Consider the following 24,297-nt stretch of genomic DNA (forward strand, 5'->3'; position numbering starts at 1 on the left):
TTGTGGATTAAATCTAACTGTCCACTTACTCAAAACCTACACTCTCATATTTAATGGTGGCTAGAGAAAAATACCCCAAATTAAGACTGGTTACACCTTGAGCTCATGGCCATGTCAAGTGGACCCACAGTGCTGTTGGGCCATTCCACTAGGTTTTCCTAGTACCTTTATTCTTCTCTGCCTTAGACAACAATTGCATACATCCTTCTCCTTCCTTAAATTTCCAAAGTATCTTTCCTATCTTCCCTTTTTAGTCAATAACTTGCTTCCTGTTTCCCTGAGAAAATAGAAGGAATTGGAAGCAACCAACACATAAATATGTGTCCATGTGCTCTGCCTTCCTTCATAATGCCCTGGCTGAGCTCCATATTCTTATCTAAGGTCAGCCATCCACATGTGAGCCAGATGCCATCACCTCTTGTTAATTCATGAATATTGTTTCCGCCATTCTTTCTTTCCTCTTCTGCATCATTTTTCTTTTTTCTGTTTGATTTGTCTCATCACTATGCAAGCATTCTGCAATATTACCCATTGTTCAGGGAAAACAAAAACAAACAAACAACAACAACAAGAAAAAGGAAAATGTACCCTTGTAACTAATGCATTGTTCTATGATTTTCTATAGAGCAAAATGCAAAAAATAATTTGTCCCTCTTCAGTGTTTCTAATTCCCCTTCTCAAATCCTATTTTGAATTTGCATCCTCCCAACACTCTATCAAAATAGCCCTTGTCAAGATCACCAATGACCTTCATGTTTTTAATGCAGGAGTTAGTTCTCTCCTACTCCATTTCTTAGCAGCTTGAATACAGTTGATCACTTTCTCCTTCTTGGCTTTCTGGGCACCAGTCTCTTGTGATTTTCCTCCTCCCTAATAGGATGCTGTTCTACGTCTCTTTTGCTGGTTCTTGATCATCCTTCCAACAACTCTATCCTTCTTAGTCCATAAACAATCTTATTGTTTCAAGACTATAAATGCTAAAAACTCTCAAACATAAATCTCTGATTTATCCAACTGTCTAATCACTATCTCCACTTAGATATCTAAATTAAACTTTTTTCTTTATATATATGCTTTTCCTACACTTTCACCTGTCTCAACAATGCATCTCCAGTCTTCCTGGAAGTCATCTTTGACTTCTTTTTTCGTCTTATATACTAGTTTCATTTCATCAAGAAATCCTATTCGTTTTACCACTAAAATATATCTAGAAACCTCCACCTCTGCTGCCACCATCATGATCCAGCCATCATGCTTTGTCTCCAGGATTATTGATTAGCCATCCAACTGTTTTCTCTGCTTTGCACTTAGCTACAACCCTACAATTCATTCTCAGAAGAACGACCACAGTGATCATTTTAAAATATGTCAGGTCTTATCTGTGCAAAAACCTCCAATGACTTTCATCTTCTCAGAATGGGACTAGATCATATTCATACTTATATTCTGTCTGATTTCTGTCAACCTTGGTCATTGCCATTAACTTTCTAGCTCATAAATCATAAATCTGTTTCTGTGTGATTTTAAATTGGTTTTCCAATATCTTGAAAATTTGCAAATTTAACTCTTCTAATCAAGAGGCCTACAATATTCTTATATATTTGTATATATTTTTATTATTTATATGGTTTGATTATTTAGCATAGGTATGTTCTATATTTTACATGTAGAATGGGAACAATAGTGTCCGTATTTTATGTGAGTAATAAATAATAATAAATAAATAAATTAAAATCTATTTTCATGTACCTTACATCTTTGCCACCCAATTCCAAACAGAAGAATGATTGGGAGAGATAATACTCTGTACCAAAGTTTCTCAATCTTTTTTCATTATTTTTCCCCCTAATAAGCCTTTTTACATGTTTTTTCTTAGCAGCTGTTGCCACCCGTGAAATTTTAATACCACAGAAATACTGCATATCTGTTTATGTACTGTAGCCCTTTAGAGATGCAAAAACCATTGTAATAGCCCAGATATTTTTCACCTCACAAGAACCAATTTTCACCTCCGTGGAAGCCATATTGTCCCTGTAGAGAATGCATGGACTATGGAGATACCCCCTTCCATCCATTCCCAGGAGATCCAATCAATTTTATAAACTGATCAATCCAAAACTTCAGTGAGCTGTGTCTTTAGAAGACAGTGTTTTCCATCTTCATAGGATTGATTTTTATTGAATTGTATTTTGGTATTGTGCTATTGGCTTATATTGAGGAACATTATAGGAAAAAAACCAACAAAAGCAAAAAACAATTACACGAAATCTGCTACCATATTAGTCCTTGATAGTTGAGGATATGTTTTGCTGTACTACAGTGTCCTCCTTTTATGGAAACATGATTGAAAATTTTCTCAGGTGAGGCTGAACCTAGAGAAGTGAACACACTGGGCCAGGCTAATAAATAAATATTTTAAAAAATATTTGATATATAATATTAAATCAGTATTTTTCAAATTCCTGTACACAATTTAATGGAGAAGGTGAGATCTTATTAGAGGAAGTATATGAAGGAAGACCGCTTCTTTCTGAATACTAGAAAAATTTATCTCCTCAACACCACCCCATGCTTCACTCACACACACACACACACACACACAAGAAAAATTCATACAGCTAAATAAATCCATTGTCCTCTGTAGGCACCTTAGATTACTTACTGGACCATATTTAATAGGAACCTTATTCTCCACACATACATACTCTAAATAGGTTATCAATATCTTCCTTCAATGCAGTACTCTCCTTTAGAAGATCTAGGGGTGATGGGAGGGGGAGAAGATGCATTTCCAGTATTGTGTAGCATCCTTTATCTCAGGTACTGCCCAGCTAGACTGTCCCTTAACCTGCATCCTTTCTCTGGTCTGAGGACCAGAAGTAGAACACTTTTCTTGAGCACAATACTTGTTTTTATCTTTCAGATAATCAACTTTATGATTGATCTATTTTTCTATTTGAATTGCCTGGCCAAAACTCAGTGCCATATTTCCAACATACCTTCAGCAAAGTATCAGTACATAGAGCATTGTATATTTTAACTGAATATAGGTGAATATGGGTAAAGTGTTTTTTAATAGTAGCATTAGTGTGTTGTTGCTATTTATGTATCATTATCTCAGCTTTGTCTCATTTTTCCTAAACTTATTTCCCTTCCCCTCAATTAATATTTTTCTTTATCATAATTTATGTATCTTTGTAAACTATCTTAAAGCCTTTTTAAAATGAGGTAGCATATAACTCATAAGTAAATATTTATGTTTTATTCTCCAAAGAACCTGGCAAAGAATTTTGACTCAATATTTATTTTTTCAATTAAACTAGCAAAAATAAGTGATCTAAATTAATACTGATGTACTAAAATGCTTCAGAGACTTAGATCATAAATGCCTTAAGAACATGTGTTGGCCCTCTAGAACTATAAGATACATGTATCTGATTCCCAATATATGCTTTATGATTAAAATGTAAGTTAAAAAGAATTCTTAAAACATATAAAGTCATAAAGAATGTATAGTAAAATGTAAGAGCCAATAAAATCTAAAGAAAAAATGCTAAAAAATGAAGAAAAATTGACGCAATTTAAAAGTGCTTATATTTTTAGTATAATAATTTTCATGACAAATGGAGAACTGACATATGTGATTCTAAAATTACAAAGATATTGTAATCCAAGGAGCAACCCAAAACATAAAGCAAACACATTTAAAAGAAAAAAAGATTGGAAGCATAAAAAAATGATGCCACCACGTTTGAAATACATAGCCATCATAATTCTTATATTCTTCCAAGTACGTCAAGTAATTTAGTAACTTCATGTATTCTAAGGTTTTTGAGAAATCTTTGGTTTTTATAAATGAAAACATGTTCTTTCTTTTTATACTGTCACCATAAGTGGCTGCCTAACCCTCCAAACATATAAATATATTGTCATGGGTACCTAATATCCAAAGTGAATTTGATGTAGAGAATAAAGTACTACACGGATAAGTTATTTAGCTTCTGTCTCTTATGTTTTCACTGAATATATTTTTCTGCTGATAACACAGATTTGGTCCTTTAGAAGATTGCTCATTTCTGGGAACCCTGGTTATTTTATGGTTTTGTTAATAACTTTGCCCTTTATATGGATGATTTTGATAGTTGAACACATCTTTTTGCAGCTCTTTGAAGCCACATATTATTTTGTGTTTTTCTTAGGATTAAAAAACTGTTTATCAAAAATTTTTAAATGATTATTAATATATTTAAACTAAGGTATATTTAAATTACATTACAAAAAAGATATCTCATATTTATTCAGTTATTACACTTTTGTAGAACTTTAGGTTCAGTTAAAAAATAAGAGAATTATTTAACATAGAGTTAAATGATGAATATTTATTTGACTAAAATTTGAGATTAATAAAATTAGTAATTAGTAATAAATTATGCTAGGAGTTCCAGCATTGATATTGGGAAGAAAAATAAGGCATATATTTTACAGGCAATATTAAATTCAGTGTTATAAGTATTTCCTAGAGCACATTTGATTGTAATCATTTCTCTATAAATTAATGATTGTTGTCAATGCCTAGTATTCTAGATTATATGTTTTGCTGTCATGTCAGATGTATGAGGCAATGTTAGCTAGGTAAAAGATGGAAAATCACAGTGAGAATATGATCAGACAGTTTTTGCTTTAGCAAGAAATGAAATGGTATTCTCTCCTTTAAACTTGAGCAAATTTCTTGTCTTTAAAACTAACCTATTGATAACATAGGCAAGAATGCTTATCACAGTGCATAGAAATTACTCAATAATTTTATTTAATCTTCAGCAGTTACAGTGAACAGTACAAGCCAGTACATGAATAATGTACTTTACACAGAATAATGTCTTCATACCACATTATCAATTGCTATGTCATATTTAGAGAATTATTTTTTTAGTGACAAGATGAACTAAATGTATTTATATACATTTAGATTTATATTTAGAGATTGTCAAGTCATAGGATGCATTTGTGCAAATTTGATAAATTCCTATTTATTTGTGTTAATTTTAAAATGCCACGTCTCTAATGTTTAATATATTTTCTATACCGATATGCTATATGGTCAGTGAAGAGTATATCCCCTGTGGCTTATCCTCAGGCTTTTAAAAAGTAGATGGAATGCAACATCGCCAGTTTTAAACAAAAGATTATGCATTTTTCCAAGTAGCAGATGTTTCTGTTGTGGCTATTTTCCCAGGTTAATAACTTCTCTGACATTGAGCAACTATATTTGAAATACAGTCTAACAAAATATATATTCATCTTCTATTAAATTTATGTTCAAGAAGATCATGATGAAATATCTTCTTAAATTTTAAAGGATTTTCATGTTTTTATAATTTTGGAGTGTTCTATGGATTAATGAAATGGAAATTAATATCTCTGAGGGGATTAACTATAACTAAGTTAAATTAGATTATTATAAAGCAGTGGCTTAGAATAAGAGTTTATTTCCTTTTGAATATCAAGGATTACTTTTCATTAGATTCTCTGTTTTAAGTATGCATTTCTTGGTAAACATTTTATTATCACAATAGAAGGGCATTTGTGAAGCACATACATATATTTTGTCCCATCTCTTCTTTCTTAGCTCAGGTCCCTTTTCCTCCAGAAAACTCCATTTGTGCCACCACCTGCAGCTGCCCCTCATTTCAGTTTTGTGTCCATGGTGTCTTGGGCATTCTGAGTACAAAAAAACACTGCAGTGTGGTTGACTTGTGATTCAGTTGTGATCTCCAGGGGGAAGAAAGGCTGTTTCTGCCCTAGCACTGGGCAGAATAGTAGTAGGCTCTCATTATGTGTAAATTGAATTCATGAACAAATATTAGGCAGTTAAGCTCTTTCTATTCTATGAAAACTTAGAGAAGCTATCTTAAAAAGAAAAAAAATATAGAAGCAAAGTTGATCAGAATTAAATTTCAATCACATCCAGATGGTTACTGCCTACTTAGCTAAGACATCCAGTAACTCTAACTACAAGGTAGATCATGTCTGTGTACCTTTCTCATCAGTGACTTCCTTCTCTGTCTTCTCAGCTTCTAGTTGGGGCATTATAGCCTAGGGTCTGCTCTTACTTTAAAAGAAGCAGAGGCCTCACTTCAGTACCTAAGGTTGGTTTTCAAGTTTGTACAACCTTGGAAATCCAGAGTGGTTAAATTGTAGTCAGTAGAGTGTGATGCCTCATGGCTAGTCTTGAAAGGTTTTCTAGATCTTAGTTGTTACCTTGCAAATGCCCTTCAGTTTGGGCTTGGCCCAGTACCTTTTCCTTCCTGAGTCAAGTAAAGAATTATTTGGAATGTGGCCTGCAGCTACCACAGATAAGTGGCAATCTATTCCTTGACAAATGGAACAGATCAGAAAAACAACTTCCCAGTAATTTCAATAGGAAGAGCTTCCAACTCTGAAGTATTTTTATATAATAGCAATGCACTTTCTGTACCTTTTATTGTTATAAGACACAATTAGGTAAAACTATCCTCATTTGACTGATGAAGTAACTGAGCATCAGAGTTTAAGTAACTTGCCCAGAATCGCATTGCTGTTAAAGTGAGACGCCAGGATTCAAATGATTTATAGCTCTAATACATGTACTCTTAATCTCTATACTATGTCCAGAGAAGATTAATTTTGTGTGGCAATTTTTAACAAAAACCTGATACTGGGAAATGACATGGCACAATGGAGGATAAATGAAAACACCAGAAATACCAAGGTCTTTCTATAAGTAATTCATTATTGCAGAATAAGTAATAAATGCCAGATAGGAAGAACTGAGATTTCCAGCAGCCAAACACAAACCACATTTTGTTAACTAGGTAGACAGGACCTGTCACAGCCTCTACCATTATCTAATGAGGCAGCATCCAAATGGTCATTGAAAAAGTTAAATAAACTCAGATTACTTTCTTTTAATTATTTAGACTCTATCTGTACAAGTGGAAAATTCATCTGATTTAAAGTTAAAATTCTTAAAGCACAAATTATGTATTCAAATTAAAATATTATCTAAATATGTCCCTTTAAAGGAACAGTCTTGTTTTCCTGGTCCAAGATTATATTCTAAACATAGTTGCAACTTAAAATTGGCCAAAACACTACAGAAAGCAAGAAAGATGTTAAATAACACTTAAAAGCTCACAAGTTTATTAGCAGAACTCTCACAAGAGGAAAAAATAGCAAAGTTTTAGTGTGCAACTAATTTCTCTCAGTGAATTCTATTTCTTTTTTGATCCAAATTATGAAATAACCTCTGGCTAACAGTCATCCTCAGAATATGGACTATCAGTGAAAGGCCTTGTTTGTTCATATTTACATCTTGAGCACTCTACTGGATGTTGGTTAAATGGGATGATTGCTTGATTTTGAGTCTACAAAGAAGTGGAGATTTGATAGGGAAAACAATTCATTGCACCACATTTTCTCAGGAATGGTCCTTCTCACACATGCCTAGAGAAAGAGAGATCATGGTTAGAATGACAGCAGAGGGGGGTCCGAAGCAGGACCATTAGTTCAACTCATTCAACAAAAATGTACTGAGCACCATGTGTCTTAGGTAGGACTTGGTCCCTGGAGGTTGGAAGATGACTAAGAACATGGTCCCTGTTCTTAAGGAACCATAAAGTCACAGATAAATAAGACAGGTGAAAAAATAATTGGCAGCACAATGTATTAAGTGTTGTACAAGCAAGCACTGAGGAGGAAGTCATTAAATTCATGCACAGTTACCTAAAAGAATGATACTTTGATGACTCTTTTAAGATCAATGAGCATTTTCCAGTCATAAACAGGGGTAATAGGGCATATGAGTTTGAGGAAACAAGTGTTGACTCTGAGAATACGTAAAAATGGCATCACATTCAGTGAGTCTCTAATGCAGGATTCAAAAAGTAGAGGGAGGTAGTATAATTGGAGTATAGGTTATATACAGACTGTGAAAAGGGGGCAGATTGGATTTGTGGGTTTTGGTTTTTTCATCTTTTTACTTTTTCTTGTGTTTAAGTAAGAGGTGACGAGGTCCTGGATCACTATGGCAGAGAGAGGAGAGAAAGTGGAGCAGAGAGATTCTAGAGCGATGTTGGAGACGGAATCAATTGTACTTGGTGACCAAGACAGTGTATTGCAAGTGAGGGGGAAAAGCACTTTGAAAATGACTCTATGTTTAACATTCTGATTTCATGGCAATCATTAACTGAGCTAAGTAATTTAGAAGGATGGGAAAATGCTATAAGAATAAGGATGGAACAGATGGTGTAGAGGGCAAGAGAAGTGGTGCCCTGACAAACTCTGAAGAACCTAATATGGAAAAGCCAGGGAAGGGAAACAAGAGGTAAGACAGTACAGGTGAAATAAATGTCAAAGCAAATCATTGGTCTCAAACTTCTTTCTAGATTTTATATTTCTTTCAATATCTTGAAAATTAATTATGTTATTTTAAGCATATTAGTATATCATCATCAATCAACATCCAAAAGTCCCTCTGTATAAAACACACTCTCACGAGTCATAGAGACAAAAGGCACAAGTCTTATGGAGAGATAGTCAATAATGACTCCCAAAATTTTATAATGAAATGACTGGGAGAAGACTGATATTACTGGTTAGAAGTATAGATGTTGACAAAAGAATTTCAATTTCCACTCACAGTGAGAGAATTTGACTTGTTCAGTATAAACAAAATGGTTTCTTAAAGCATTCCCCAGAATTCCTGTTGGTTAGCAAGGAGTAACTACTCTGTTGATTTTTTAAAATAAACTCCTTACAGACGTAGTGAAAGTCAACCTTCTTTTTTTCCACTTTTTTTAACCTAAAAAGAATTTGGAAAGAACTTAAAATTTCAGGGTTTAACACCATGAAAACATGACTAAGAATGAGCCTTCTGGAAACTCTGAAAAATATATAAAAAGAACAAAAATTCCATGTAGATGCCATCCAAAGTGATTGAAATTATTTTATATCTTCTACTGAATAAGCACAAACTCTTAGAAATCCTTTGGAGTAATTAGTGTTGATTTCAGCCAGTACCTCCTTACATGTTTCAGACTATTGTGAAAATAGCTGAGAAATTGTTTCTTCTGTGAAAGTACAAAAAGAAGATTCAGTTGATTTTTGATACTGTTAATAGTTGTGAAGATTCAATGAATTCAGACTGTTTCTTATAAGAACTTCATGTGCATGTGGAAAAACAGAGAAGCACCAATTAATCCGTGCTGATAGATGGATGACACTGAATCCTACAGTAAGTAGGGGGCCTACAGTAAGGCCCCGAGGTCTGACAAACAAATGAGTTCAGGATTATATTAGGGATGAAAATCTTAAATAACAAAATACCACCTCAAACAAGTGAGTCATTCATTTGTCATAGCCCCAAAGCAAAGCAGAATCAAGAAAAATCAAATGGGACTTTTGCTCTGGTTTGCCCTGGGAAAGCTTCCCAGGTATTTGTGACTCTGAACCACCACATGAAACCAGTGGGGGACTAGGATCCTTGGCTGTTGTGACATGGGGGTGTTTATATACTGATAATAAAATCCAACTCTCAACTCATTACATTGAGGAAAGTTGGACCACTGCATTGTCTGGCCATATTAAGAAGGATTCATGAAGCATCTGTGGGGTAGAGAAAATAGCACTGGGCTTAGAACCAGGTTTTAGTTCAATGACAAATTTTGCCTTGTGCTAGGTGGGCAAATCTGACTCTTAGACCTTTAATCTGCAAATGAGGATAATGAGACATACTTCAACTGTATTATAAGAATTAAACAAAATAACATGTTGCAAAAGTTCCCTGGACAGAATAGGCACTTAATAAATTAAAAAATAATAATAATCCATTGAACAAATATTTGTTGAGGACATGCTGTAGACCAGACTGTCCAGAAAACTTATGAATAAATGATTTAAAGAAATCTTCTTATTATTCTTATATCATAGCTATCTGTACATTTAAATTTTTGGAGTTTTCCTCACAGATGAGGATTTGATTTAAAAGAAAAGCAGAGGTAATACTTAAATTGAAATTAATCTGCATCTATACTTTGATAAAACCTGACATGTGAATTGGAAACCACCCCCAGGAAGACCAGCTGGGTGAATGATGGCTTCTAGTTCCGTCCCACAAAAGAGTCACATGAAACTGGATATAGTTGCCACTTTGGGGCTCACAATGCCAAAGCTTAACAGGGGCTTTTCTGTGTCATCCCATCCTCTCATCTCTTGAAAAGCCTGCTGTTCTAGGCAAATTTAAAAGGCAAAATACCTATCCTTTCCTAGAACTGGGGAATGATTTGTCCCACAAATATTGGTACTAGAAATAGGCATGCAAATATGTGTCTGCTAAAAATATGTCATCTCTCCTATAATTTTAGGGATGCCTAAACAAAATAGACCCTCTATGAATAAATAGTCATGACGTCCAGGAGCATGATAGACTAAGCCTTTTTAGTTCCATGGTCTCACCTACAAGCAAACGTTGTGCCCATCATGACCTTGAGCATGAGTATTAAAATCAGCAAAAGATCCTTTACTCAAATTTATGTAAAAGAACAGCTAAGAAAACTTCAGTGGGCTTTGTGAGAAGACATACCTGCCTGCTTCCCTTTGTTTAGCTTTCTTTTGATTACATACACTGATAAGTTTAAGGAAAATTGACTGTCATGACCAACTAGTTTTACTCCTACTCTTCATTGTCAGTACCGCAAAACACCAGTTGTTCTCCTAAAAATGTAAAGTGGCAAAACTATAGAAGAAGCAAGTATGTCTGTGGCGGATGTAGGAGAGGCGCAGGGAGCAGTACTTCTTCTTAAGTAAACCTGGTAGGGTATGTGTCTGTAGCTCCTGAAGATGTCTAGGAAGTCTTAGTCATAGATGTGCTCAACTGGGCCCTCAAGCCTAGCACTAAAGAGGAACCATTAGCCTTGGCATGGAGCACACACAAATTTTTCAACTTTTTCTCTGGCTCTACTTGTTATCGCTTTGCCTCAAAAACTGATTGGGGAAAGGCAAGGCTGGGGCAGTGGAGGGAATAATTTAATATTTGTTTTTATGAATATTGCAAAATAGAATGAGCATCTGAAAGTCCCCAGGCTCTCTAAATTTTATTGATGTTGAGAAAAACTGATTCCAGTCCTAGTTTGATGCATTCCGCAAAACCAGGGCTAGCCACGTAAGAATATTCTGCCAAACAGCTATTTCCAATACCAAATGCAAAGATGATCTAATAAGCTGGCTCTGGTTGTTTGTGACTAAAGAACTTGAGTGTTATTTGTTAAAGATTTTGTATAAGTTGTGGAAAATATTAAACCCATGAAATCCATTATATGTATGTTGACCATTTTATAGAATAGGAGAGAGTTCTGAGTCTCTTATGTCTCATCCCATGCTTAGTGTATTCTCATATTCACTAGATAATAATTTTTAAATGAACACACTAAATTTCATATTTCAAATTCACAATTATCAGATGGCGTTTACTATGTATTTTTAACTTTTTTTTCGTTTAATTATCACAAATATCCTGCTGTGGAAATATTGTACTCCTCATTTTACAGATAGGGAAATGGAGGCTCTGAGAGTTTAAGTACCTTGCGGAGGTCACACACTCAAGTGAGGGCAACAGTATTCAAGTAGAATTCTTTCTAATGCCAAGTCTCAAGCTTTTGTGAAAATCTTACCTTGCATTTCTAAAAAAGTAGGTAAACCAGTTTTAAAAGTCCTCAGAATTATAGTCTCATCTTGCCCAAAAATTATATCAAAATTAGGTTATTTAGAATGTGTTTGTTAGCGAATGGACTGTTAGAAGTTACTTTTATATTTCCCTGCAAATAATTGGTCATCACTCTATTGGAGATGCTTGATCCTTTCTCAAAGAAGAAATGCATCCTTGCAATCTAACATTTCCTGATAGGGAAAGGACCAGAGTAAGGAAAGTATATGACTGCCAGGATAAGCTGTCAGCAAACTATACACCCTTGCCAAAAAAAAACCCAAAAAACTATTTTGTTTGACATATGTGTTCATAATTGCCAAATAAGTAGGAGCAGCAAGATTAGTGGGTTTCACCAGTTTGAAAAAAAACATCATAACCACTATCACTTATATGATCAAGCTTTTAATGTATATATATAAACAAATAACAACTTTATCATAAATAAGGGGAAATATAACAAATATCTTTGCAAATTTTAGGCTCAGTGCTTGATATTCTTAAACACATTATGGTTTGCATAGAATCATAGGCTGATGGCAATGCTAGGAACCTAAGGAGTTATAATATTGAACCCTATCATTTTACAGAAGGAAAAATCCACAGCCTTGACAAGTAAAATGGCCAAAGATCACACCAGCCTCAGAGCCATATATTGAGTCCAAATATTCTCTTTTGCCCAAAGTTACACAACTAGCTATTGACAGAACTGCAAATAGGTCTTAAATTATCTTTTTTTTTCTTCTTCTTCACATAGCTTAGTATTTTGTTATCTCAAAGAAGCATAAGGAGATAAAATTCTCAAACACAGAATAAACAAGGTGATACACATAGACACTATAATATAATAGATATCAAAGGCCAAAAAAATCATCAAATATAGAAAGTCTGCTGTATCTCAAAGAACAAATCCATTTTATTTTCTGATTTCTCTTTTGTTTTCTTTTCCAGAAACTCTTAAAACCAATTGGGGTAAATATACATAACTCCATTTTGTCAAAGGCAGGTAGTTATGCTTATAATAATGGATTTAAAATTGAATACTGTAACAGCATTTTCCCCAAGAGACCTATTTGAAGCAGAGCCAACTAACTTTTTAAAAAGATACATCTTTTAATTCTTAATAAGCATTAGACAATTTATAAAAATAAAAATTCTGATATATGACCCAAAGAAAATTTTAACATTAACCTCACTGAGTTACAGGAGTTTTATTCCAAATTCTATACCAATTTCTAGGCAAGGGTAAAAAATCAGGTGTGAATCAGGAAAAAGGTGGGGGGAATCATGAAAAAGAAAATATGAAAGGGAGAAGAGACATATAAGATAGAAATTCCAGAAATGAATTAACCAATAAAGAATCTATAACTGTTTTGTCTCAGACATTCTGTAAAATCCCAGTAGTCAAAATAAATTTTGAAGTACTTGTTTTTGCCTCAATGGCTTCACATCCTTCAAGTGTTAAGTCCTGCAAGAAAATTAGAGTACACGAATTTTTAAAAAAATTTTCTTGGTCAGAAAATTCATTCATACATTAAATTATGTGTCAATATCTGAAAGTAAAAAGGAGCTCTTCCTCCTTTAACCTTTGTTTTCACCCATTTCTTCCACAAAATTTAAGAAAATAAGTGCCATTTTCTCACTTAAACCTCACAACAATCTAATGGGTAAACGGACACAAATAATTTTCCAAAGGGTACACAGCCAGTAAATAATAGACCCAGAATTGCCAATGGGTCAGGCTAACTCCAAAAACAAAGCTCGTAATCAATACCTGAGATCAGAAAGTGTTGACGTCTTCTTAAGCGACCCTCCTCGTTGGCCACAGTTATTGGTTGAGGGATGGGAACCTGTTCCAAGCTAGTTCAATCACACAAATGCACTAATTCAGCCACAGTATTGGTCTGAAAGTAGGTATATGACTCAGACTTTGCAAATAAGGATCTTTCCTTGAGAGTTTTGTCACTGGAATTGGGGTAAAAAAAAATACCATCTCTTTGATCTTGAGAATGTATGATTGTGAACTTGACTCTCTTGTCTGTCTTGAGAAGTCAGTCTGAGAATGTGAGGCAATCTGCAAAGGAAGAAGACATGAAAGTCAGAAACGTGGCAGACACAGGTATTCAGTTAACTAGCTCTAGTTGTCCCAAAGCAGTGCAAAATCAGCTTTTTCTTCAGTTGAGTTCCAGTTACTTAAAACCAAAGATCCCAGACTACCATGTCACAGAGGAGATCAACTTGAGCTAGACTACTACAGAAAAGTCCAATATGCCCCATGTTGATAGGTGAAAGGACATTTCAGGAATGTTTGTGATCTACAAGGATGCAATGTGTGACTTGGGAACAGTAAGTAGACATACATGTCTCAAATGTAAGTTGTCTGCAGGGGACACCTGCTTTATCTATTGTTTTGCTTTGTTTTTATCCAACTACTTTTCAAAAAATACAGTGTAGGACTGTATAAAGAGATGAACAACATCAAATGTAGTATGAATCACTATCATTTACAGAAGTTTTCTACCAGCTGTGCACTTTTTGAAGTGCTCTACATAAAGCAGCTGTTTTCAAACTGTGATAAGCAGAGCCCTACACATTGCCTGGAGTGATGGGCTTGGGGGAGTACAGGTACAAGCATGAACATAAAGGAGGCAACAAATCTGTGGTCTCCTGCCCCAGGCCCATCTTTAAATAAAGCATCCCCTCTCCCTGCTTGTTCAGTAAATGGGCTTCCACATGTGATTATTTCTGAAGAAAGGTTATGCTGCTAAAATATATATAAGAGCCAGTGATACACATCTTCTCCATACTCACAATAAAGCCATGAGATATATTACCCCTGTTTTATACTTGAAGGAACTAGGGCATAAAAATATTAAAGAACATGCCCAAGATGACCTAGCCAATAAAAGGCAGAGGCAGTATTTGGACTCTTGCTTTCTTTGCCTGGCTCCAGAGCCCCATTACACTATTCCCAGTATTCTCTTACATCTCCTGCTAGGACAGTGACCTGCTTACAGACCCTCATATTTGCCTGTTTGTTCTTAAAATCTAAACAACCAAGGACCAGTTACAAAGCTGTCGTCTGATAGATAGTTGGACTACCTGTAATTGACTGGATGTAACAAGGAAACGTACCCCAGAGCAGTCGTGGAACACCACTCAAGTGGGAAGGAGAAACATCTTATGTAAGGTTTGAGCTCTTACTGAAGAATCCGGAGGAAGGTCTAAGGGAAGAAGCAATCAGTTCTGGATCAGTTGCTGTTTCTAAGATGAGGACAAGAGTATCAGGAATGAACTAGGGTTGGGAGCCGTCTCAAGGGGAGAGTAGTTAAGCAATTGGGTGTTCCTAGTGAAAGATGGGAAGAGTAAAGCAGGTATGGAGTATCACTGGTAACACAGCACTAGCCACTCAATGAAGGGGTCATTTGTGCATTTTCCAGCTGCTGCATGACCTTGGCAGTGTCTCCATTTAAGTTCAAGCTGGCATTATCTGTATCTGTCATACTACTAACCTGAATAAAGGCAGGTGACTTGTTCTTTTTCCCTCTGAGCTGATTTTTACTCTCAGTCCCAAACAGACTTTTACTCTTATATTTCTCTAAACTTGCTGCTATCCCAGCAGGAGTTTTATTGAATTCGACAAATTTCAACAGCAAACACCCACTGACGTGTACCTAACACACCTAATATATATGAAGCATACCCCTAGGCATGGGGATCAATCATCTTATCAAAACGCTTTCTTCCCTCAGCCCAGGGTTATAAGGCTTTGAAGGAATCCAAAGTAACATCCTATCAAGACAAGTTGGAGAACCCCTTGGACTGAGCAGTAAAATAAGGCCTTTCTGATACTGCAGATTTTTAATATCATCTCTCTGATAAGAGATGCAGGTCGCAGTGGTTGACTTTGTCTTCTTTAAATCCCCGTGTCCTACCCCTTCACTTTCTCTCCCACTTTGTGCTCTGCAATCAGAAAAGGTTCAGGGCTTTTAACTGGAAGAATTATTCATATTATAACTTTATGGTTCAAGAACTCACTATATGCTGGGCTTGGTATTAGACAACACACCTGAAAATATGATTTGGATATATTCCCTGTCCTGAAGTTGTTCACAATCTAGAGATATTAACAGGTATGATTATAAACATGACACCACAAGGAGAAAATTCCAAGTATTAATAGTAAACATTAGCAATTTGGATTGGACCATGGTGTCTAAACTTAAGCATCAGAAAAGAGATTTGTATTAAAAACTGACTAGAGGGGCTGTCTATTTAGCATAAAACCTGAAGAGATTGTTAAGCACTGCTTAATTTTTAATTAAATTTCTCTTCTCAATATATAACTCTCTCTAGCAGGAATCCTTCCTGAGGGAAAAATAAATCTGGGCAGTTTAGGTTAAAAAAAATCAAGAAATCCAATGGAAGAGACATAGTATTCTAAATTGGCCTTACATTTGTTCTTATAGGCAAAAGTAATTAACCAGACTGATGATTTTTTCATGTTTGATATTCAGTAGCTATGTGAAAAGCAAAATATACGTTTACTACATACCATGTTAAGTACTGAAATTATGCTTGATATACATTTTGTTAGATGGAAAACAAATATATGTTTTAAACCCCTCAAGAATATAGGGATCCCACATTTAAAATGACTTTAAATAGTAATTCAGTCAGGTCTCTAATTTGTGTTTGCAATGTGGAAGAGAATTGAGGATGAAGACCACAATTACATAAGCTTGAGCCATTAGAGAAATTAAATATAACACACATAAACATGAAGATTTTATTTTAAATAAATCAAATATCCTGATGTTGAAGCCACAAATTATGAAATTGTGTTTGGTTTTCATACTAACACCAAAACTTCAAAATGGCATCCACAATTGACTAACCTTCTTTCCGTGGCCACAGTTTGTACTTAGCCAACCCACATATTCAGGCAAATACATGAATGTGTACCCATCATTGATGTAATTCGTGGTCAAAGACAGAGCATTGCAGAGACCCTGTAGTCATTCTCAGACAAAGGTCTTCAGGAAAGATCTTTTAAATTAGGTCAAACATTGAAAGCTAATGTTTTTCTGTGTGATTAAGGTTTATTATTGGTCATCTTATTGAATAAAATAATACGTGGACTGTGGCATAGTTTTAAAATATCTGTGTAGAAAAATAGAGGGAAAAATACTACAAGAATAAAGACACTTTGAAACAGCTTAGGTGCTCTGCTTTCCCATATGTCATTTATTTTCCCCCTGTGCCCTTGCCTTGACACTTTAAGTGCAAGATGTAGTGTCCTAATGCTTTTCCAGAACTGGTACCTTTCCAAAGCTATCTATAGAAAGTGCCAGAGAGGTAGAAAGAGCATGGACTTTGGAGCCAGGCCAATCTGAGATCTAATCCTGGCTCTGCCTTCTACTGGCCACTGGCCTTGAACAAGTCATTTTACCTGAATCTGAGTTACATAATCTATAAAGTCAGGAAAATAAGATCTGCCATCATAAGCTATTGTATAAATGTCATAATACATATAAATGGCCAGTGTGGTGTCTATCTTGTGGCTGTAGAACAGTGAATAGCAGCTATCATGGTCATTATTTGTGTCATCATTGCTACCGATAATGCCGTTATGCATTATCATAAAGAGGCTATAAGCAGCTACTCGAGGGATGTTTATATTGTGCTTGCGGTTCTGCCCTCACTTTTACCTTCACTGTCCTGCTCATTTCTAAGAACCCCTTTATCAGTGTCTGATAATGTTTTCTCTCTTATACTTTCCATGCAGCATGAATGCTGCTAACAGGGCAATAGCGGAATGCAGGGAGACACAATCATCTTCCACCTTACAGGGAGTATGACTGTGCCTTCAAGGACCAAATTCGAGAGAAATGGCCTTGAATCTTCCTAAACGTAAGAGGAATATTCCAAAGAAAGGTCTATTTAGGCAACTATTGATATAGTAGATAACAATGATTTAAAGTTTCAAATTTAGAGAATAAATTTCCAAAAATGGACACAAGTCTATTATATTTACAAGCTGTATTTTTTGCTCGTTGAAGAGAGCACCTAATAATTGTGGAGAGTTGAAAGGAAGAGTGTACCTTCTTGGTCCCACTTTTCAGCCCTTTCTCAAGAATTCCAGTGAAGCCGGACTTGGACCCATAAACTTACCTGACCACAGGAAGAGCCCTTCTAGGCTTCATTCAAGACATAATTTAAGTCTGTAGAATATTACATCATTTTTATTCTTCATTTACATAACATCTCTCAGGGCAGTTGTTCTTTGGATAAAAATTTGAATAGATTATTTATTATTATCAAAAATACATTTCTAAAATCATTGCGTATAAGCCCCTAAATGTTTTAAAACCATTAGGATATGAAATCATGTAGGATCTTCCAGTATACTTATGATGTCATTGCCCCATGTAATGTTATTAACATTTTTGCTGCATCTCTTTATCTTATTTTTTCACAGCTTACTTACGATTTTTCACTTATTTATACATGTTTCCTGACCTAGTGCCTTCTGGTAGGAGTTCGGGACTGCTGGATCACAGGAAAAACAGAAACATTTGCGATCTTATTATCGTAAATGATTTATATGAGCTTTTGGTATAAACAGTCCACACAGTCTCACACGCAAAATCCTTGATCAAACATTTTTGTTTTTCTTAAGTCACTTAAGACTAAGTGAAGCTAGTATTTTTTTAAAGGAACCACTTGGGTTTCAGGGTTACATAATACCCATAGCAGGGTAAATGAGCAACAGTGACTGTTATCAATGAAATAATATGCACTTTTTTGGTTTACATTATAGGTGCGTCCATCCTATCACCATGTCTTCTTGGCTTCCTGCTGCCTGCCCTTGGCATCCTTGTCTACTTGGAATTCTGAATGTGGCGTGACAACTGCTGCTCCCAGCCCAGTTCAGAGGACACCCTGCATCTCTGTGATGACTACAATTCCTTCCAATTCCTGCAACTCCATCCTAAGCCAAATAAATTATACTTTAACAAACTATCCAACTAATTTACAACATATGTTATGACTGAGGCATTCAGGAACCCCTTCATCCAAAAGAATAAACTTTTAAATGGGTATAAAATGATTTTTAACTCGTTCCAATATGCCTTATAAACACCACTTAACCTAATTCTGTGACAGTTGCATGATTTAATCCAATGGGACAATTTACAGTGTTCAATTCAATACCATAGGCTGTAGAGTGAAAGTAAAATCACCATACACAGGTGCTTTAAATTTAATAACAAGTTGTGAAATATAATAGAGGTTGAAACGTTGATTGTATGTGGTAAATGTAAGAGTAATACAGTCTCTTGTACTATCCTCTCTGTTTTGGGTCCTGCATATTTTTGAATGGCCCCTATCATTCATGGCATTTTGAGTTTTCTTTAAAAAAAAAGTATAACTAAAGCATTTAACATAATTTCCAATAGCAAATCATTCTACTGAATGAGTTGGATGATTTTGAATATTGAAAACCAAATTCTAGAACTTATTTTCAGTATTCTTATTTTGGAAGTAAGTAATTTTCTAAATATTTGGTTTTCAGAATCAGTAATACTCTTAAGTTAGTTTTGTAATAGTAAAATTAATATACTACATGAAGTTATTTTTTACTTTTGTATTCTACTCTGACATTATTTTATGCTTTTCTTATCATCAATTTCAAACCTCAAAAAATCACAGCTCTTGTGTTAGAGTATCATCATGTTGCTGTATTTATTCATATGTGAAATGATGAATTTTGAGAAGTAGAGTGCTTCCATTTTTTAATTGAGATGTGACAGTCTTTACACAGCTAGGAATAAATGACAGTTAAGTGAATATCAGAATTAAATAATATTCTAGTGACTTTGTTTTTGTTCTTCATTCTAAGTAAAGCCTCTCTTTATTAAAGGTATGGAATCAAGAAATCACCTGTAGCTTGGAAAAACTACAGTATTCCCTATTTTTTTAAATTTAGTTTTAAACTCATTTCCTGCTTCAATGCAATACTGAAAACTGGCTATGAATACCAAATCAAGATGTTGCTAATGGTACTTTGAAGAGTATGCAAAACTGGAAGGCCGGGAGGAGACAAATAACGTGTCTGTCCAGTGGTCTCCCAAGTGTTGGTGCTTTAGGTTTTTATAAGTTGTGAAAAGGAAGATGCACATTTCTTCATTCTCCATGGTGTGCACGGAAATGTGTTTGAGTGTGGATGTGAAAGAAATCGAGTAATAAAGGATTAGCTGGCTTATGAAATAGTGCAATGTCTGATGCTTCAAGAGGTATAATCCTATTTTATTAGCACAACCTTGCTAGCTAATTAGAGATAGAGTTTATCTTTTTAGAAAGGATACCTTATAGGTTCATAAAAAAAATATTTACAGGAAGCAAAATAGATCTATTACTATTTTACCCCCCTTTCTTTAATTTGTATAATTTTTGTACTATATATCTATGTATAAATGTTTAGGGTTTTCATTATGAAAATACCAATAAATATTTCATTAGTTTACATTTAACTCTTTGTTATAAAATGAAACTTTTTAAAAGTAAGTGAAAGGGGTGATTCTCCAGTGGAAGTATGTCAACAGTCTTGAGATCGTTACCAGATTTCATAAAATATTTAATTATTTGAAAGAAAAACAAAATCTCTTCATACTTTAGGGAAACGAATACTCTGTGAGCCTTCTGTACAAATGTTTGTGTTTTCATTGTTACACTTTGGGGTTTTCCTTTTGCAATGTGACCCATGTTGGGCATTTTTATATAGTCAACAACTAAATCTTTTGCCAAATGCATGCTTGCCTTTTATTTTCTAACGTATGGTAATAAAGAGCAAAACTGGTTTTGCATGAAATGGTTCTGAAAGGTAAGAAGAAAACAGACTTTGGAGGTTGCTTGTTTAATTTTAAATTTGTGGCAGAGATAAGGTAGATTAAAATCTCTCATACACCGATAACTCAAGCTTTTCATTTCCTCATACAAGTGTACAAATTTGACTGGGACCATCAGTTTTAAACTGTTGTCAAACTAACTAATGTATCATCTGCTTTAAGACGCAAGATTCTTAATTAAACTTTATATAGATATAGATACATCTGTTGTTTCTTTGTATTTCAAGGAAAGGTGATAGTAGTTCTATTTGATACTGATAAATATTGAATTGATTTTTTTAGTTATTTTTTATCATTTTTTCAATGGAGTAGTATAGGACTGTGCTTTGTCCTTTTTATGAATGAAAACAAATTATAAAGAAATAAATGTCTTACTGTTACCCAAGAAACAACAATTGTCCTTTCAATTTACCTGAAGTTGAAAATTCATTTTTAGAGGGTTTTCATTAAAGGTTTAATAGCATGGGAAAAAAACATTACATGTTAAACAGCAGTTCAATGTTTGAAGCATTCTACAAAAAATATACACACAAACATAGAGCTACACGCATACACACACACACAGGCATTATTACAGTGAAATACTATCGCCTGGGAGATAACTTCAGTTTATGGAGAGGTCAGTGCATTTCACTCAATCTAATGCTGGACACTAAAGCAAGCTGCTAGATGCTGAAAAAATAAGAGACTAGATAAACCCTGAATGAACTGATACCCTTAATAGAGGAATTTACATAAAAGCATAACTCTACAGACAGGAATCTGGTTCAGGTAAAGCTTTCTCTGAGTCCTGAGCCAGACTGAGCCCCAAATTCTGAATGCCAGAGCTTCCTGTGTTTCTGGCTTACAATCCTCCCCTGTGTTCTGATTGTGATTTCTCATTGGCATTCTGACCTCCTTTCCTGTTTCATGAAGCTTGCTTCCACCCTGCATCCTCGTTTCCCTTTTAGACCCTGCCTCTGTTTCTTGACCTTAAGGATTATATTACTTCCATTCTAATATTTAGCTTTTGGTATTTGACCTTGGATTGACCCCATCTCTAATTCCCCAGGCTTTGGGAGATCAAAGCTTCTTTCTGTGAGAGCATTTTCCCTGTTAGCTGTTCTCAAACCTGGTCGTCCATCAGGATGACCTGGAGAATTTGAAAAAATAAAATAGATTCCTTAGGTGTTAGTTCAGACTTACCAAATCAGAATCTGGGCAGTGAGGCATAGGGATCTTTCTAGGTTGTTCAGGAGTGTCTGAAAAGGAGCCAGGTTTGAGAAGCACAGATTTTCATCATTGTTACAAGGTAGATTAACTGATGTTTTAAACTGAATCAACAATATTAACATCATGGATACATAATTTAAATATCTCTTAAGAAAAAAATCCATTCTCTTGGTTTGTCTAAAATGCTAATTTGTTCATTTGCTCTCTTTTGCTTCTACATCTTAAGTATCAAAAGGCTATATACTTTTTGTCTATTAAAAATATCCCCTAATTTGTTTGTGTCTAAAATCCAAGCAGCAGACTGAAATGCACTTCAGAAGATTTTTTTCTCTAGAGGAATGTGGATTTTACTTTTTTCTTTCTTTTTTCTTCAAGTAACTTGGAAAGTTAATTAAATTTTAATACCTAATTTCCTGAGTCTCTAATCTTCTGGAGATGCTTAATAAAAAGATTGATGAAAGGTGCCCCCTCCCCAACTTGAACATTTTTTTTCTTCACAATGGGAAACATGGCGGTTTTGAATGAGTTGACTTTAAAATTAGTTGATGGGGAGGCCAAAATTAGGTTTCTACATTGTTTATCATATTTTAAAAACAGGTTTCACTTTTCAGTTACCAGTAATAGATTTGATGCTTGGGGAAATATACCAGTACCCATGATGCTATTACAGTTTGGCTTTAGAATTCAGTCAGGCTCATCCTAAGGCAAAACTGTAAAGTGAAAGAACTTGGTCTTCATCTATCCTATCTCCTCAGTCAGGCTCTTTTGCTTGATGGAAGCTGCCCTAAAAGCAATCCCCTATACCTTCATACCTTCTTGTATTAGTTTCCTAGGGCTGCCACACAAATGACCACAAACTGAGTGCTTCCAATAACAGAAATTTATCTCTTACAGTTCTGGAAGCTGGAAGTCAGAAATCAAGGTGTCAGCAAGGTTGGTTCTCTGAGGGAGAGTCTGTCTGTTCCGTGCCTCTCTTGTAGCTTCTTGTGGTTGCAGGCAATTCTTGGTGTTTCTTGGTTTGCAGCTGCATGTCTCCAATCTCTGCTTCTATTGTCATGTGACATTCTCCCTTTGTATCTTTGTGTCTAAATTTCTCTCTTCTCATAAGAGCACCAGTCATTGGATTAGGGCCCACCCTAATCCAGTCTGACATCATCTTAACTTGATTACATCTGCAAAGACCTTATTTCCAAATAGATTCCAGCTGGATATAAATCTTGATTCATATCATAGATTCCAGCTGGATCTTGGTAGAATATTATTCAACCCAGTATACATTCTTTTCATCTTTTTAAAACCTGTATATGCCCCACTCACACTAATGAGGATATGATTGAAAAGCTGCTCTAAGCGTGCTTTCATAAAACATTTATGTTGATAACATACAACAGTATGGATGAATTTCAAATGCATTATGCTAAATGAAAAGAAGCCAGATTCAAAAGGCTGTGTGATTCCATTTATATGACATTCTGGAAAAGGCAAAACTCTAGGGACAGAGAACATGTCAGTGGTTATCAAGCATTAAGAGTAGGAGGGGGGTTTGACTACAAAGGGACAGCATGAGGGAAGTCTTGGGGGTGCCAAAACTGGTGGCAGTGACACAAATCTATTGGTCAAAAGTCATACAACTGTACAACAAAAGGGTGAGTTTTACTACATGTACATTTTAAAAACTTTTAAAATGCAGTTATGTGAAGATCATGGGCATTGGACAAACCTGTGATCATGTTCTAACTCTGTTATTACCTTGTGAGATACCTTGTGAGAACTTGGGCAAGTAATGTGACATTTGGAAGATAGTTTCCTTTCCCATAAAGTGAGGATAACACTTTTCAATCATTCAGAATCGTTTCAGTTGCAAATGACAGATACTCAACTCAAATAAGCTTAAGAAAAACAAGGAATTTATTGGCTCAAATAATGGCATCTGCGAGATATAAGGGCAGGATTTAAAGGCTTAAATAATGTTCTCAGCAGACTGTCTCTCCATCCACTGATTCTAGTTGTCTCTGTGCACACATTTCATTTTTAGGCAGGCTATCTCCTTGTGACAGGAATCACAGGTGCTGACCGTTCCAAGCCTACATTCTGCTGGCTGGTGGCCCCAAAGAAATAGGGACTCTTTTTCTGACCTAATACAGATACCAAATCTCATTAAAGACTCATATTATCCCCAGGAGGTTGGCCATCAGGGGCCATCACTGGCCTCCTGCCTGTCCTTCTGAATAATTGGAAGGTGACAAGAGCACTGTAATAGAAATTCCACCAGGGCCACATGGAGTGGAAAGGGATGATTCCCCTAAAAGAAATATCAGGTGCTATTAACAGAAGGAGGGTATTGGACAGACAAAAACATTCTCCACTCCACTTATTCTTCCTAAAATTCTATGAGTTAAAAGATGATAGAGTTAAAATGCTTAGCATATAGTATTA

At 35.1% G+C, this 24,297-nt stretch overlaps 1 protein-coding gene across 4 annotated transcripts in view; it reads left to right on the top strand.

The window, feature by feature from the left end:
* CNTN1 (contactin 1) overlaps positions 1-19,156 on the top strand; it is a 358,325-nt gene extending 339,169 nt beyond the window's left edge. For all 4 annotated transcript variants that reach the window (XM_036867147.1, XM_036867145.1, XM_036867146.1 and 1 more), the window contains one exon: positions 18,561-19,156. In XM_036867147.1, the coding sequence (XP_036723042.1) occupies positions 18,561-18,637 (77 nt within the window). In that variant the 3' untranslated portion in view covers positions 18,638-19,156. The remainder of the gene's footprint in view (positions 1-18,560) is intronic.
* Positions 19,157-24,297: the final 5,141 nt, after the last annotated feature.

This window comes from Balaenoptera musculus, chromosome 10 (genome assembly GCF_009873245.2).
Source record: "Balaenoptera musculus isolate JJ_BM4_2016_0621 chromosome 10, mBalMus1.pri.v3, whole genome shotgun sequence".
Lineage (NCBI taxonomy): Eukaryota > Metazoa > Chordata > Mammalia > Artiodactyla > Balaenopteridae > Balaenoptera > Balaenoptera musculus.